We start from the raw sequence: 14,051 nt of genomic DNA, 5'->3' as shown, positions 1-14,051 counted from the left end.
ATTTCATCTTTTAAGCACAATTTCAGCAGAATTAGTTAATACTTGATTAAAGCTATTCAGAAGAGAAAGAGATGTTTTTACATCCAAGAATTGCAGAAGAACAAAATTATGGCTATGCCCTTTGTACCTATATGGTTGTTTTCCTTCATTGGCACAGGCAGAAAAAAATCTAGGAAGCTACATTAGTGCTGAATCTGGTGATGCCTCTATCACCACACCAGGTATGTTCTGGAACATCATACATCTTCTCATGTTAGATACATGCTTCTTGCCTAGGAAAAGGAAAGATACTTACATGTCAAAATAATATAGCACTATGATGATCACTTTTACTTTATAAGTAATTTTGTGCTGTTCCTTTTTTTTTACAGCCATTGATTATTATTATTCCTAAAGAAAATGAAGATAATTATATATTTTGGCATTTGGGCAGTAGCATGGGCCATTCCAGTAAGTATGCCTTTCTCAGAAAACCTCCTCACTTTATGATCTCTTTTAACCTAACATTAATACAAAATGTAGTATATGTGTATGTGTGTGTGTGTGTGTGTGTGTGTGTGCAGGCACGTGTGTGTATATGTGTATGTGCATGTATATTTCCTCAATATTTTGTTAATAGGCTGAGTCTAAACATTCATATTTGCACTAAAGGCTTTATGCGATATCTGTGGGGTCTCAACAAAACCACTTCAACTCATGTTTGCTTTCCTCTATAGAAACTCATGTCTTGTTTGAAGGATTATTTAAAACATTTATTCAGATTAGTTTGCACTTAGTGCCCAGAAGTCATGGAGACTTTGTCAATCTTTGCTTCACACTCTGTGAATTTCATTTTAATATGAACAAAGTTTGCACTGTTTAGGAAGTTTCCAAGAAAGAATAATAGGAAAAAGTAGGATTTTTTTTAACATATAGGAAACTAATGTTTACTCAGAGAGTTATTATTTACGTGCTCACTGTGGAAAATTTGGAATATGCAGAATAACACCAATAAAAGTTGGGAAAATTAAACCATTTGTAATTTTCCTAGCCAGCATCCATGTTTAACATTTTGGTATGCTTTCATAATGCAATAATTTGGTATTCATGTAGTTGAAAATGTTCTCAAGTATTTCAGATGTGCTCTTGCAGCACATAGAAGTATAATAGCATAATACTTGATTTTGCTTCTGAGCAGGCTCTGGTCATGCCTACTGTTGTCTTAAGAGCTTTGGTCAGGATTACGCTTAGAGTGGGTCTTGTGCTATTTCTTGTACAGAAACACCAGAAGTCTATCCCCTCATCTTTCTAAAAGACTCTTTTCTTCTACAGTTGAGATAAGTGGACTGAGCTAACATATTCATAAAATTGGTAATACCACAGTGAAAAATTTCCATGTACCCAATTTAAACTCTACACAAATCCTGTAAGAAGCCACTTCTCTTTTCTATGTGATTAGATTATACTTTGGCCTTTGTGTTAAATCTTTCTTCTTCATTGAGGGAAAAGTGTGTGTGTGTGTGTGTGTGTGTGTGTGCGCGCGCGCGCGTGTGCGTGTGCACGTGCGTGCATGCATGCTCATGCACGTATTCACAAATAAAAACCTTTTCAATAGCCAGTATTTTCTATTTGGCAGGTTCCTCAGAGCAAACCACTGGAGAGACACGTTGTTGAAAAATCTGTGAATTTACCTCTCCTAGCGAGATCAAAAGTGTCAGTACAGGTATAGGACTTAAAATATTTCATTTTATTTTCTGTTTCTGAGTCGCTACATTCCATTAACTTCCCCAAGATTGGAATTTGCTTTTCTTCAAGATCATTGATACTTATAATTAATTAAACTGTTTCTCTTTTTCAGGATGAGTTAAATGCCAATGGAACCACTAAAGAAACTGGTGTCCCCATGCTTGAAAGTGAAAAAGGAAGGCAAGAGCATACCCAAGATGGTCGCAAGGGAGAAGAGAATGGCTCTGAGTGGGCAGAAGTAGGAGGGAAGAGTTTTTCTATATATTCCACATTAGCAAATGAAGAGGGGAATATTGAGGGTTGGAATGGGGACATAGGAAAAGCAGAAACATATGGTCATGATGGAATACATGGGAAAGAAGAAAACACCACAGCAAATGGCATCCAGGGACAAGTAAGCATCATTGACAATGCCGGAGCCACAAACAGAAGCAACAATAGTGGAAATACTGATAAGAAAACCCAAAATGGGGATGTTGGTGATGCAGGTCATAATGAGGATGCTGCTGTTGTCCAGGAAGATGGACCTCAAGTAGCTGGAAGCAATAACAGTACAGACAATGAGGATGAAATAATTGAGAACTCCTGTAGAAATGAGGGTACTACGAGTGAAATAACACCTCAGATCAACAGCAAGAGAAATGGGACTCAGGAGGCTGAGGTGACACCAGGCACTGGAGAAGATGATGGCCTGGATAATTCTGATGGGAGTCCTAGTGGGAATGGAACAGATGAGGATGAAGACAAGGGCTCTGGTGATGATGAAGATGAAGAAGCAGGGTATGGAAAAGACAGCAGTGATAACAGCAAGGGCCAGGAGGGCCAGGACCATGGGAAAGATGGTAATAGTAGCATAGGTCAAAATTCAGATAGTAGTGAAGATTATGACCCTGAAGGCAAAGAAGACCTCCATAATGACAGTGAGGGAGACAACACCTCCAAGAGTGAGGAGAATTCTGCTGGTATTCCAGAAGACAATGGCAGCCAAAGAATAGAGGACACCCAGCAGCTCAACCACATAGAAAGCAAAGGTGTAGAAAATGGAATCACCAAAGAATCAGAGCAGCATGCTGTTGGGAAGACCCAAGATACAGTAAGTTTGTAAAGCTGATTTCTTTCAATGGCAGTTTAAATTCTTCCCCTGCATCTACTGATATTAGCACAAAAATAAACCATGACAAGCATCCATGTATTATTGCATCCACATTACTTGACTATTTAAAGGAAAGCTGGAATCTTTACTAGTCTTTGATACAGAACAACTTTAAAAATAATACATTTCTGAGAACTTGGTTACAATTCTAGAAAATTTTTATGTGAAATTATGACTCCCCCATGTAATTGTTTGCAAAAGTTCCTACTGGGTAGGAATGTGAATGGGTTTTTAAGGAATCTAAACACCGGGGTGCTTTCAATGATGGAATAAAGCACATTTTCACAAATAACTGTGAAGTACTAGAAGTGGAACTCCTATCCCTATGGTAACTTTTCCCAGTTATTCTTCCTCAGATCAATACAGTTTTGCAGCAAATATTCACTATTTCATCATTCTTTCCTTCATCCTTCCACAGGGAATAGAAATCAAAGGTCCCAGCAGTGGCAACAGAAATATTACCAAAGAAGCTGTGAAGGCCAACGAAGATAAAGAGAATAAAGGACAACACGGAGTGATCTTGGGCAAAGGAAATGTGAAGACACAAGGGGAGGTTGACAACATAGAAGTACCTGGCCAGAAATCGGGACCAGGAAATAAAGTTGAACACAGCAACACAGGTAGTGACAGCAAGAGTGATGGTTATGACAGTTATGATTTCGATGATGAGTCCATGCAAGGAGATGATCCCGACAGCAGTGATGAATCTAACGGCAATGATGATGCTAATTCAGAAAGTAACAATAACAGCAATAGTCAAGGTGATGCTTCTTATAACTCTGATGAATCAAAAGATAATGGCAATGGCAGTGACTCAAAAGGAGAAGATGATGACAGTGATAGCACATCAGACGCTAATGATAGTGACAGTAATGGCAATGGTAACAATGGGAATAATGACAATGGCAAATCAGACGGAGGCAAAGGCAAATCAAATAGCAGTGATAGTAATGACAGCAGTGACAGTAGCGACAGCAGTGACAGTAGTGACAGCAGTAACAGTAGTGACAGTGACAGCAGTGACAGTGATAGTGAGAGCAGCAATAGCAGTGATAGTAGTGATAGCAGTGACAGCAGTGACAGTGCTAGCAGTGAGAGCAGCAGTAGCAGTGACAGTAGTAATAGTGACAGCAGTGACAGTGACAGCAGTGATAGTAGTAATAGCAGTGACAGTAGTGACAGCAGTGATAGCAGCGACAGTGATAGTAGTAATAGCAGTGACAGTAGTGACAGCAGTGATAGCAGCGACAGTGATAGTAGTAATAGCAGTGACAGTAGTGACAGCAGTGATAGCAGCGACAGTGATAGTAGTGATAGTGATAGCAGTGACAGTAGTGACAGCAGTGATAGCAGCCACAGTAGTGATAGTAGTGACAGCAGTGACAGTGATAGTAGTGATAGCAAATCAGACAACAGCAAATCAGGTAGCAGTGACAGCAGTGATAGTGACAGTAAGTCAGACAGCAGTGACAGCAGCAGTAGCAGTGACAGCAGCAACAGCAGTGAGAGTGACAGCAGTGATAGTAGTGACAGCAGTGATAGCAGTGACAGCAGTGATAGTGACAGCAATGATAGTAGTGACAGCAATAGCAGTGACAGCAGCAATAGTAGTGACAGCAGTGACAGCAGCGATAGTGACAGTAGTGATAGCAATGACAGCAGCAAAAGCAGCGACAGCAGCAATAGCAGTGACAGCAGCGACAGCAGTGACAGCAGCGATAGTGACAGTAGTGATAGCAGCGACAGCAGTGACAGCAACAACAGCAGCAAAAGCAGTGACAGCAGTGATAGCAGTGACAGTAGTGATAGTGACAGCAGTGACAGCAGCGATAGCAGTGATAGCAGTGACAGCAGTGACAGCAGCGATAGCAGTGACAGCAGCAATAGCAGTGACAGCAGCGATAGCAGTGACAGCAGTGATAGCAGCGACAGCAGTGACAGCAGTGATAGCAGTGACAGCAGCGATAGCAGTGACAGCAGTGATAGCGACAGCAGTGACAGCAGCAATAGCAGTGACAGTAGTGATAGCAGCGACAGCAGTGACAGTAGTGATAGTGACAGCAGTGACAGTAGTGATAGTGACAGCAGTGACAGCAGCGATAGCAGTGACAGCAGTGATAGCAGTGACAGCAGCAATAGCAGTGACAGTAGTGACAGTAGTGATAGCAGCGACAGCAGTGACAGTAGTGATAGTGACAGCAGTGACAGCAGCGACAGCAGTGACAGCAGTGATAGCAGTGATAGCAACAGCAGTGATAGCAGTGACAGCAGCGATAGCAGCAACAGCAGTGATAGTAGCGACAGCAGTGACAGCAGTGATAGCGACAGCAGTGACAGCAGCAATAGCAGTGACAGCAGCGATAGCAGTGACAGTAGTGATAGCGACAGCAGCAACAGTAGCGACAGCAGTGACAGCAGCGATAGCAGCGACAGCACATCTGACAGCAGTGATGAGAATGACAGCCAGAGCAAATCTGGAAATAGCAACAACAATGGAAGTGACAATGACAGTAGTGACAGTGAAGGCAGTGACAGTAACCACTCAACTAGTGATGATTAGAACAAAAGAAAAACCCACAAGATTCCTTTTGTAAAAGTTTGGTAATGGATAAGAAAAAAGATTTCCAAGAAAGTAAAGAAATCGGAGAAATAAACAGGAGATGTATGTAAACATCCACAAAAACAACTAGGAGAATCAAGTCAAACAGTTGGAATCAGAACCAAGGCCTAACTCCTGCAGAGAGAGACTCTGAATGCATGACCTTTGGTACATGCCTGTTAATATTCATGTTCTGAAAATATTTTGTTAAAAGTGTAAATCTAAACCTAAAAGAACAATTAAAATATTCTTTAATACTTCACGCAGAAACCTCAAGTAATCACTACATGATAACTTCAATTTAAGTGCTGTGTGCTTCAGAGAATGTAGCAGGTGAACACATCTTAAAAGCAACCTATGGCATTGCCTTAGGTCGCCATAGTTACATATTCTGAAGAGGTGATCTGCTTACTGCTGAGTAAAAGATGTTGTTCTGTGATAGCCAACTTGGCTTCAGATTCAGTTGCTTGTTCTATGGAAGAAATGCATTTGTTACATGAAAAATATTGCAGCTACTATTCAACCTGTCTGGGCCATGGGAATAAACTTTCTAACAATCAAATAGAGTAGTTATAAATCACCGAAATTTTAAAGAGTGCTAGTCAGGAAAGAGCTCAGAGATGAGCTGGTATATAAAATCTAATCTAAAAAAAAATCTCAGCAAACCACAGGAAATTTAGCACAAAGTCCCGAATACTATTGGCAAATCTGATGCAGTGCTTAGAACAGTGTCTTACTCCCAGGAGCCACTCCAAATGTTAACCAGTAAATGACACATGTATGACTCTGGAGAAGCATCACTTTTTTTTTTGAATTGGATATTTTGGAATTTATTTATAAGCTAGGCAATAAGTTACTCAGATTAACACAGATCAATACCACCTTGACTTGCCGACCCAGAGAATTCAAATTAGAGCATGACTTTTTGAACTCTATGTTTAGAACTGTGTTACATGACATCAATTATTTATCTTGACATCAGTCTCACCAAGTCATTCTTAGTTCACATTTCTCTTGAAAACCTGAACATACCAAAACTTCTAAACCAGACACTTAGCCACCCTTTCCACTATTAATCTCTTTAATAAAGCTAAAGTGGCTGGTGGGTAATGGTTTGGAAAACTCTTTTACACAGTTAAAATCTGAGTATATATCACTCAGCTTTGGCATGAATGAAGGTAATTCTTAGGCCCAAGATGAAGTCCAATTCCTAGAAAATAACAATCTTAAAGTGTATGAGAATAGAGATGAACATTTAATAGGGTGGAGATATAGTTTATCATCTAAACTAGGGCACTTTGGAGAATGAAAGGGGTGCTATGTGTAATTATATGGATGCAGGAGATATAAATTGGGATTGTTCCAGGGAAACTGGGAGATACTATAATCCTAACCCACAGAGCTTAAGGGTATTTTTCAAGGTTTAGTAGTGATGCTTTGAAATCTCCATCTTTTTCCATGAGGTAATTATTTTAGCTTTGTTCTAATGCAAAGCTGAAAATCTATAGAGTGAGATTATGAACACAACCTTTTTAATGTTAATTTTAAACCAGTAGTTGACAATTTACCTTCTAGTAACAGGCATATTTTATAAAAAGAGTTTCAGGAGGTTTATTTTTCTGCCTTCTTCCTCCTCTATGCAAGTGTTCTTTAGTTAATGGATCAACATTGTAAGAAATATTGTTGAAGAGTTTTAAAATATTATTCATAAACTTCTTGGTAACTCTTGAGAGTATAAAATGTCCAGGTTTCTACCACATCACAGCCACATCATGACTCTGAACTTCTTTCCTTAAAATATGTTCTAGGTTTTAAATTTCTTTATATTTTAGAGTTTTTTTTGTTTTGCTTTAATTTGTACAGCACTGCTTCTAGTATGTGTCACAACTATTTCAAAAGGTGGCTATAAATACTAAGTCAGGCAATGGACATGGAACTCTGTAAACCATACAAGATATAAAAATAAAGGCGATAAATCTCAGTGTTATAATAAACATCCATTTATACAATTGCTCACATGGAAAATTCTCTTCGTCCTAAAGAATCTGCAAATACCCCTTCTATCACAAAATCTGATGTATAATATTTCCTTTAAAATTAACTATTTTTAATTGAAAAAAGAATATATGTATATGCACAAAATAAAAAAAAAATCAAACACCATAAAAAGGTCTACAGAAGTTTCATATTAAATCTTGACCCTGCTGGACTCCCAGCCCTCTATTTCTCTTTCCTATTGCCTATAAGCCATTCCCATCACCAATATTTTGTGGAGCCTTTCACAAATATTCTGTGCACATACATTCCCCTTTTAAAAACATGTGGAAGTCTACTATATACAATATGTTAATCTAGCTTTTCTCAATTTAACAAACACCTTATATATTGGTTCATGGCACACAGATCAACTTCATTTTTCTTCACAGGTGTGCTTGATTTCATTGTATGAAGTGCCATAAGGTTTGATCTGCCCTTATTGTTCCATCACTTTCTAAGCCATTTCCAGTCCAATAAGAGTCTCTGCAGATATTGCCTGTGGTAAGAGGCTGGATCAATTTCTAGTCAGTGCTTATAAAGATTTTACCTTAAGAAATATTTGAGGGCAGGGATGTTTAGAATCTAGGGTTGATATCAGAAACAACAAAAAATGATCTTGATTTTCTTATACAATAACATCTGCATTGACTTCTGGATGTTCAGGGCTAGAATGGAGCAGACACACTATGAAAGAACATTGCAAAAGTAGATCCTTTGAACACAAGAAGTCTGGTATTAGGAAGCAAAGTTTATTGTGAGTTATTTTCTGGAATAAAGATTAAGACATTGCCTGCTAATATTGCCCACAATAACAGTACTTTTTAAACTGCAGGGCCACTCATTTAGTAGATCATACCAATTTAGTGACTAATGATAAATATTTTATAAAACCAAAGAATAAAAAAGAAAAATTATAGTGTACTGTTTTGTGAAGCTGGATCATATCTATCTATATATGCACACACACAAATATGTCTAAGTGTACATGTAGTAGGACCTAATGTAAAATACCTTTCTTACTGTTGGTTGTAGTTTTAAAAGTTTGAAAGCCATTGCTTTGGAAAATAATTACTGCTAGTAATCATTTTATATTTACTTTTTCACATTCACTTTTTTCCTTAGAAGCCTCTAAGTTTCTTTCCCACTTTGAAGCAGATATTTAAAAAAAAAAACAAAAAAGAAAGAAGGGTGTATGTGCAGAGGGGTCAGGGAGGAATGGCAGTGGAATGTGTTTCTAGATTTATCTGTACCACAGGAAAAGAGCCAAGGAAACATTGTCACTCTTGAACAAGACACCATCATGATGGTGTTGGTGGATTTGTTAGAAATTCAAGATTTCTCTCTGGCTGCATGGATTACTCCACTTATGACTGAGTACAAGATTTGAAAACTTACTCTCAGAGGTGGTCTTGTCTTCCCCATCTGACTGGAGAATTCCTTCTGCATCAACTCATACCACCAGTCAGGAAATATGGTGACAGGTTTTTGTTGTTGTTATAAAATCGATTTTTTACATAGAAAGATAACCTTTATAAAGTTATACCTCACCATACAAATGCATTTAAAATTATTAACTGAAGTATAATTTCCCAGAAGTCAAACTTGCTTTATGCTTTGTAATGGAAATTTTGAAACACTTTAGACCAAAATAACCAGGAAAGATTTTCCTCTCCCTAAAAGGAGCAGGAAGAGAATAGTTCAGTCATAGATGAAAATACCATTGTGTTCTCACAGTGATCCATTCACTACTGTTTAGAAGCAAATCCTCTAGAGAATGAAACAAACCAACAACACAGTGTTCCCATCCTCTACCCTCTGAACAGGGATCTTGGGTTCAGATGCTGAAAAATTAAAGAAAAAAGTCAATTCCTATGGGGCAGTCTTGCAGCTCAGAAAAATAGTGCAAAGTCTAAAGATCACCAATACGTAAGACTAAACCTGTTTTCCATGAGTTTTCCCAGTTCCCACTCTAGCACAAAACACCGACTTTATAGAGCTTGATCAGAAGGCACTTCACTTATTCCCAAACTCATTATTTTGGACTTTGCCACCTTCTCTACCCCTCTCTCATTTACTCTGTTTCCTTATTTTCCTCCCTGGTCTTTTTCTCTTCAAAGAGATTAAGAAAGCTCAGTGGGGAGGAAACTCTTTGCCCTTTGCAGATTTTAATTCCCAGGCATCTCCCTTTGTGAGAACCCAGCCAAACCCTGTGGCCAGGGACTGCTGTGCTTGGGCTTACATCACTGATCTTTGTGCACACTCCTGGATTTCAGTCTCAACCAGCTGGTTCCTACCTTCCTGGCACTTTCCTCAGTTGAAATCACTTAATCTTTCTTTGCTGTCCTAACTCCATCTTCTTATTCTGAGACCAGTCAGAACTGAAGGCAAGAGCAACAGACCAACACTGAGGTATGGTACGATGGCACAGTTATTTCTTGTCTTATCCTAGTATCTTATAAGTAGACTCGGACCTTGTCACAAAGCAACAATTCTCTTTGAGTGACCTTATGTTCGATCTTGGCTTCTGTCTAGCTTCTTCATACTATTCTGGTAAATGGATGAGAATTTCCCCAGCCCAATCAGTCTGAGAACACCAGGAGCAAGCTATGTCAACTGTTACCTGATACAGTTGAGTTTATGGACCCAATGCAATGAAGGCGACTGTTGACCAGAGCAAGGGATGACTCAGCAAAGGAAAAGATAGAATTATTATAAGATTGTGGGAAAGAGTGGAATTTAGATGGTATTTAAATGAAGTAGTGTTTGAAATGTTCAAAGCAAGGCAGGGATAAGGATTTGGACTATGAAATAGACCCAGGCTCCTGTTTCTTTACAATGTACAAAGTTAAGACAAATATGAACTGTTGTATCCAGAAACCCCTTATCTGAATCTCTCTGCACCTGGGTTGTAAATTGAGAATGCTTCTGTGTGTCAAAGGAGCTTAGACTATCCAGGCAAGAATGGAGTGTTTCATTCTTACCAATATAACCTACAACAACAAAGTCTTTGATAATCTTTGATTTTTGAAAAAAAATAAGGTTTCTTAATGACTAATAAGGCAGGAGTCATTCAACAAAGCGAGTTGTTATTTTATAGCTTCAACATACTTAAGAGAAATATTATTTCCTGCTCAGTTTGCAGCTGTCTTTATGTACGTCTATTAATGTAGTCTGATAAACGGCGGGCAGATTTTTTACTCACTCAGTCTGAGCTAATTTTTGTTTTCTGAGGATGTATGTTTCTGTTAAAACTAAGACTCTGCCTATCCCACTAGTCTGGTAGTCCCCAACCTTTTTGGCACCAGGGACCAGTTTCTTGGAAGACAAGGTCAGGGGAGGAAGAGGATGGTTTCAGGATGATTCAAGCACATTACATTTATAATTAGATTTTCATAAGGAGAGTGAAACCTAGATCCCTCAAAGGCACAGTCCATAATAGGGTTTGCACTCCTATGAGAATCTACTGCTTTGGCTGATCTGACAGGAGGCAGGGCTCAGGCTGTTATACTTGCTCACCTGCCACTCACCTCCTGCTGTGCGGCCTGGTTCCTAACAAGCCACAGACCAGTATTGGTCTGTGACCCAGTGGTTGGGATCTCTTGTGCTAGTTCTTCAGAATCAGACAGAATTCCCAGATGCCTGTCTGTTCTTTAAATATCACCCAATATCGCCTATTGGACTTTGCATCACTCCCATTGTCTCTGTTTCTCTTTTGCTAATTATTATCTGTACCCTGAAAACACATTGCCGTTTTGTGAATTCCTGTTTTGCATACAGCTTTCATTGCTTAAACCCTGCAGTAGAGCACAACTCCTTCACGCTTATTTCTCACCTGCTCCATGTAGATGGAAGTCCACGTTCTGTCTTTTTTCTCCTTATCCCATTCTTACTAGAAGCCTACCATAAGTTGTTTAGTTCTGGGAGTTAGCAGTTCTCATCTCTAAACTGAACTCAACAGTTCTCTCTAGAATCCAGGTGGCTGTGCACTAACTTTGTAGATGTCTTCTTTCCCAGGGGTTCCCCTGGCTCTGGGTTTCTGAAGTTCAATTTCTAATTTTGACATCCTTCTCCTCACCCTTTTAGCTTGTCTGAAGGACAGTTAAAAGAACACAAAAGATTTCCAAGAGTTTATTTTGGTTTTTATTTTTTATAATTTCACCTTTTATTTGTGATTCAGGGGGTATATGTATGGATTTGTTCCCTGGGGATATGTGTGATGCTGAGGTTTGGGGTACAATCGTTCCCATCACTCAGGTACCAAGCATTGGATCCAATAGTTAGTTTTGCAGCCCCTGCCCCTCCACCATCTAGTACTCTGCAGTTTCTGCTGTTGCCATCTTTATGTCCCTGAGGACCCATGCTTAGCTCCCATTTGCAAGTGAGAACATGTGGTATTTGGTTTCCTGTTTCAGAGTTAGTTCACTTAGGATAATGGCTTCCAGATGCATCCGTGTTGCTGCAGAAGACATGATTTCATTCTTTTATGGCTGCATAGTATTCCATGGTGTATATGTACTACATTTTCTTCATCCAGTCCACCAGTGATTCACATCTAGGTTGACCTCATGTCTTTGCTATTTTGAATAGTGAAAAGAGTCTAGTCTCCAAACACTGTTCTGAATTTTTTCTTTCAGTACAGCTCAAATCTTCACCCCTCACTATCTGCCAGTTGATGGCACTGAATTTCATTTCAGGATTGTAAAAGAAGAGCATTCAACCTAGAGTTCTCACCACAGTCCTCTTTTCCACTCTGACTAGATCCAGGACAAACAAAATAAGCAAAAAAATCCACAAACTAATCAGAAAGCACATCCACAATATTATTCAGGGTTCTCCACTTTAGAAAGAGAAAGGCTTGAAACAGAATGGCAGTTGATAGGTAAGTAAACTTACCTGGACTTACCAGAGAGGAAGATTCCAGCTCAGTGATGTTAGCATTTGTGTATACATCAGTTTGTCACCTATTGTCTTCCTTGCTTCACATAACTATTGTCAGAGGAGCATCTGATGGAGAAACGTCCAAATCTAGATGTCTATTGAACGGAGCTTTGGCAACACCATTGGTAGTTCCAGCCTTTTAGAGCTCTTGAAATAATCTTATCAATCTGCAGATGTGTACAGTATCTACATCACTGCCAATCACAGTGTGACCAGTGAAGCTGTGTTTGCCTGTAATCTGATGAGTTCAAAAGTTCAAAAGCACAGAAGTAGAGCATAAGCATTTCTTTTTTTTATAGAAAGTTGACACTGTCATGAAATCCAAATGTGACAATTTTTCTAGTAATTCATTTTTATTGAATTTTACAAGAGTATTGCTCCATAGTAAATCTAAAATTTAAAAAATATAACTGGTTTTTAATCATAGGTAGTTTGAGAAATATCTATCAGATGACTACTATTGAATTAAATTTAGCCTAAAGTTGCCTCCTTGCATATTTTGAAGTTTGGCCTAAAGGTTTACCATACGTAGTGAACTGTAACCTAACTGGATGTGTAAGTAGCCTACCCTTGTAACAAGCAGCTGAGTCTCAGCCAATCACAGGAGGCATACTTCAACCACTCAGAGCCAAATGTTCAAACAGTGTTCAAACAAGGCAAACACCGAACTGCAACCAAACTGGCTGTTTCTGTACCTTACTTCTGCTTTCTGTACACTGCTTTCCTATTTCTGTCCATAAATCCTTTCTGACCATGCGGCAGTGCTGGAGTCTCTCTGTATCTATTCTGGTTTGGGGGACTACCTGATTCATGAATCCTTCTTTCCCAGTTAAACTCTGTTAAACTGAATTGGTCTAAGGGTTTTTTTTTCACTAACAACTGAAAATTAGGCATCTAAATTATCTTGAAATACATCAGTGGAAAGAATAGAAATCCTACTATATAAAAGGGCTACCTAAATGAGGTGCTGAAGCAGTTATCAGAGCAATTAATATTTCATGTGCCAGAAATCTCAGAGATGTTCCCCTTTGAGACTAACATGACTATCTGACATCTGTTAAAATGAGATTATTGGGCTACTGGTGGAAAACAAGAGAAATAAAAACGTTAAAAATTAGGGGACTGTTTTCCTGAAATCTAAATGTCCTAATATTTCTGGTCTTCCAAGAAAGAATAACCCGCAAGGTGTCTTTCTACCAAGCTCATGAGGTCAATTCTTAGGCAGGAGTACAGATAGCTCTGAGAAGAAATGCAGCCATTTGCCTTTTTTGATTTACTGTAATATTAAGCTAAACCAGTTTTTTTTTTTCTATTCACTAGATGTGAATGGGCTGACTTCCACCAGTGAAAATAAATATAGGGAAGCCAAAAAATACCTTGCGTTTCTTAGACCTACTGACCCTGTGGAAGGAAGAGCCTCCATGGGGAGTTACCCACCAAGGGTACTTGTTAAATTCTACTGATAATCCTGTAGATTTTCAGGAGGGCTTTAAAAAATGCCCCTCAAATGCCAAAGCAATTTAGCATGATAATTTAAAAAGCTAACATGGGTATTCGTACTTATCTCAAGAATTCCATTAGACAGGTTTATGTTGTGCT

The 14,051-nt window shown here is 38.8% G+C and overlaps 2 protein-coding genes across 2 annotated transcripts in view; both read left to right on the top strand.

The window, feature by feature from the left end:
• The first annotated feature begins 322 nt into the window (after positions 1 to 322).
• On the top strand, positions 323 to 5,739 carry DSPP (dentin sialophosphoprotein). The gene is made up of 4 exons (XM_035292432.3): positions 323 to 450; positions 1,616 to 1,702; positions 1,838 to 2,818; positions 3,297 to 5,739. Exons 1-4 carry the CDS (start codon positions 400 to 402, stop codon positions 5,436 to 5,438), a joined length of 3,261 nt encoding a protein of 1,086 aa, XP_035148323.3. The 5' UTR covers positions 323 to 399; the 3' UTR covers positions 5,439 to 5,739.
• A 4,027-nt stretch (positions 5,740 to 9,766) lies between these two features.
• Positions 9,767 to 14,051, top strand: part of DMP1 (dentin matrix acidic phosphoprotein 1) — a 48,502-nt gene continuing 44,217 nt past the window's right edge. Inside the window, exon 1 of the mRNA XM_035293341.3 lies at positions 9,767 to 9,923. The gene's annotated coding sequence lies outside the window, so the exon portion shown is untranslated. The remainder of the gene's footprint in view (positions 9,924 to 14,051) is intronic.

Source organism: Callithrix jacchus, chromosome 3 (assembly GCF_049354715.1).
Source record: "Callithrix jacchus isolate 240 chromosome 3, calJac240_pri, whole genome shotgun sequence".
NCBI classification, from domain to species: Eukaryota; Metazoa; Chordata; class Mammalia; order Primates; family Cebidae; genus Callithrix; species Callithrix jacchus.
The sequence above is the reverse complement of the archived record's forward strand: the minus strand, read 5'-3'. Positions and strand labels throughout refer to the sequence as shown.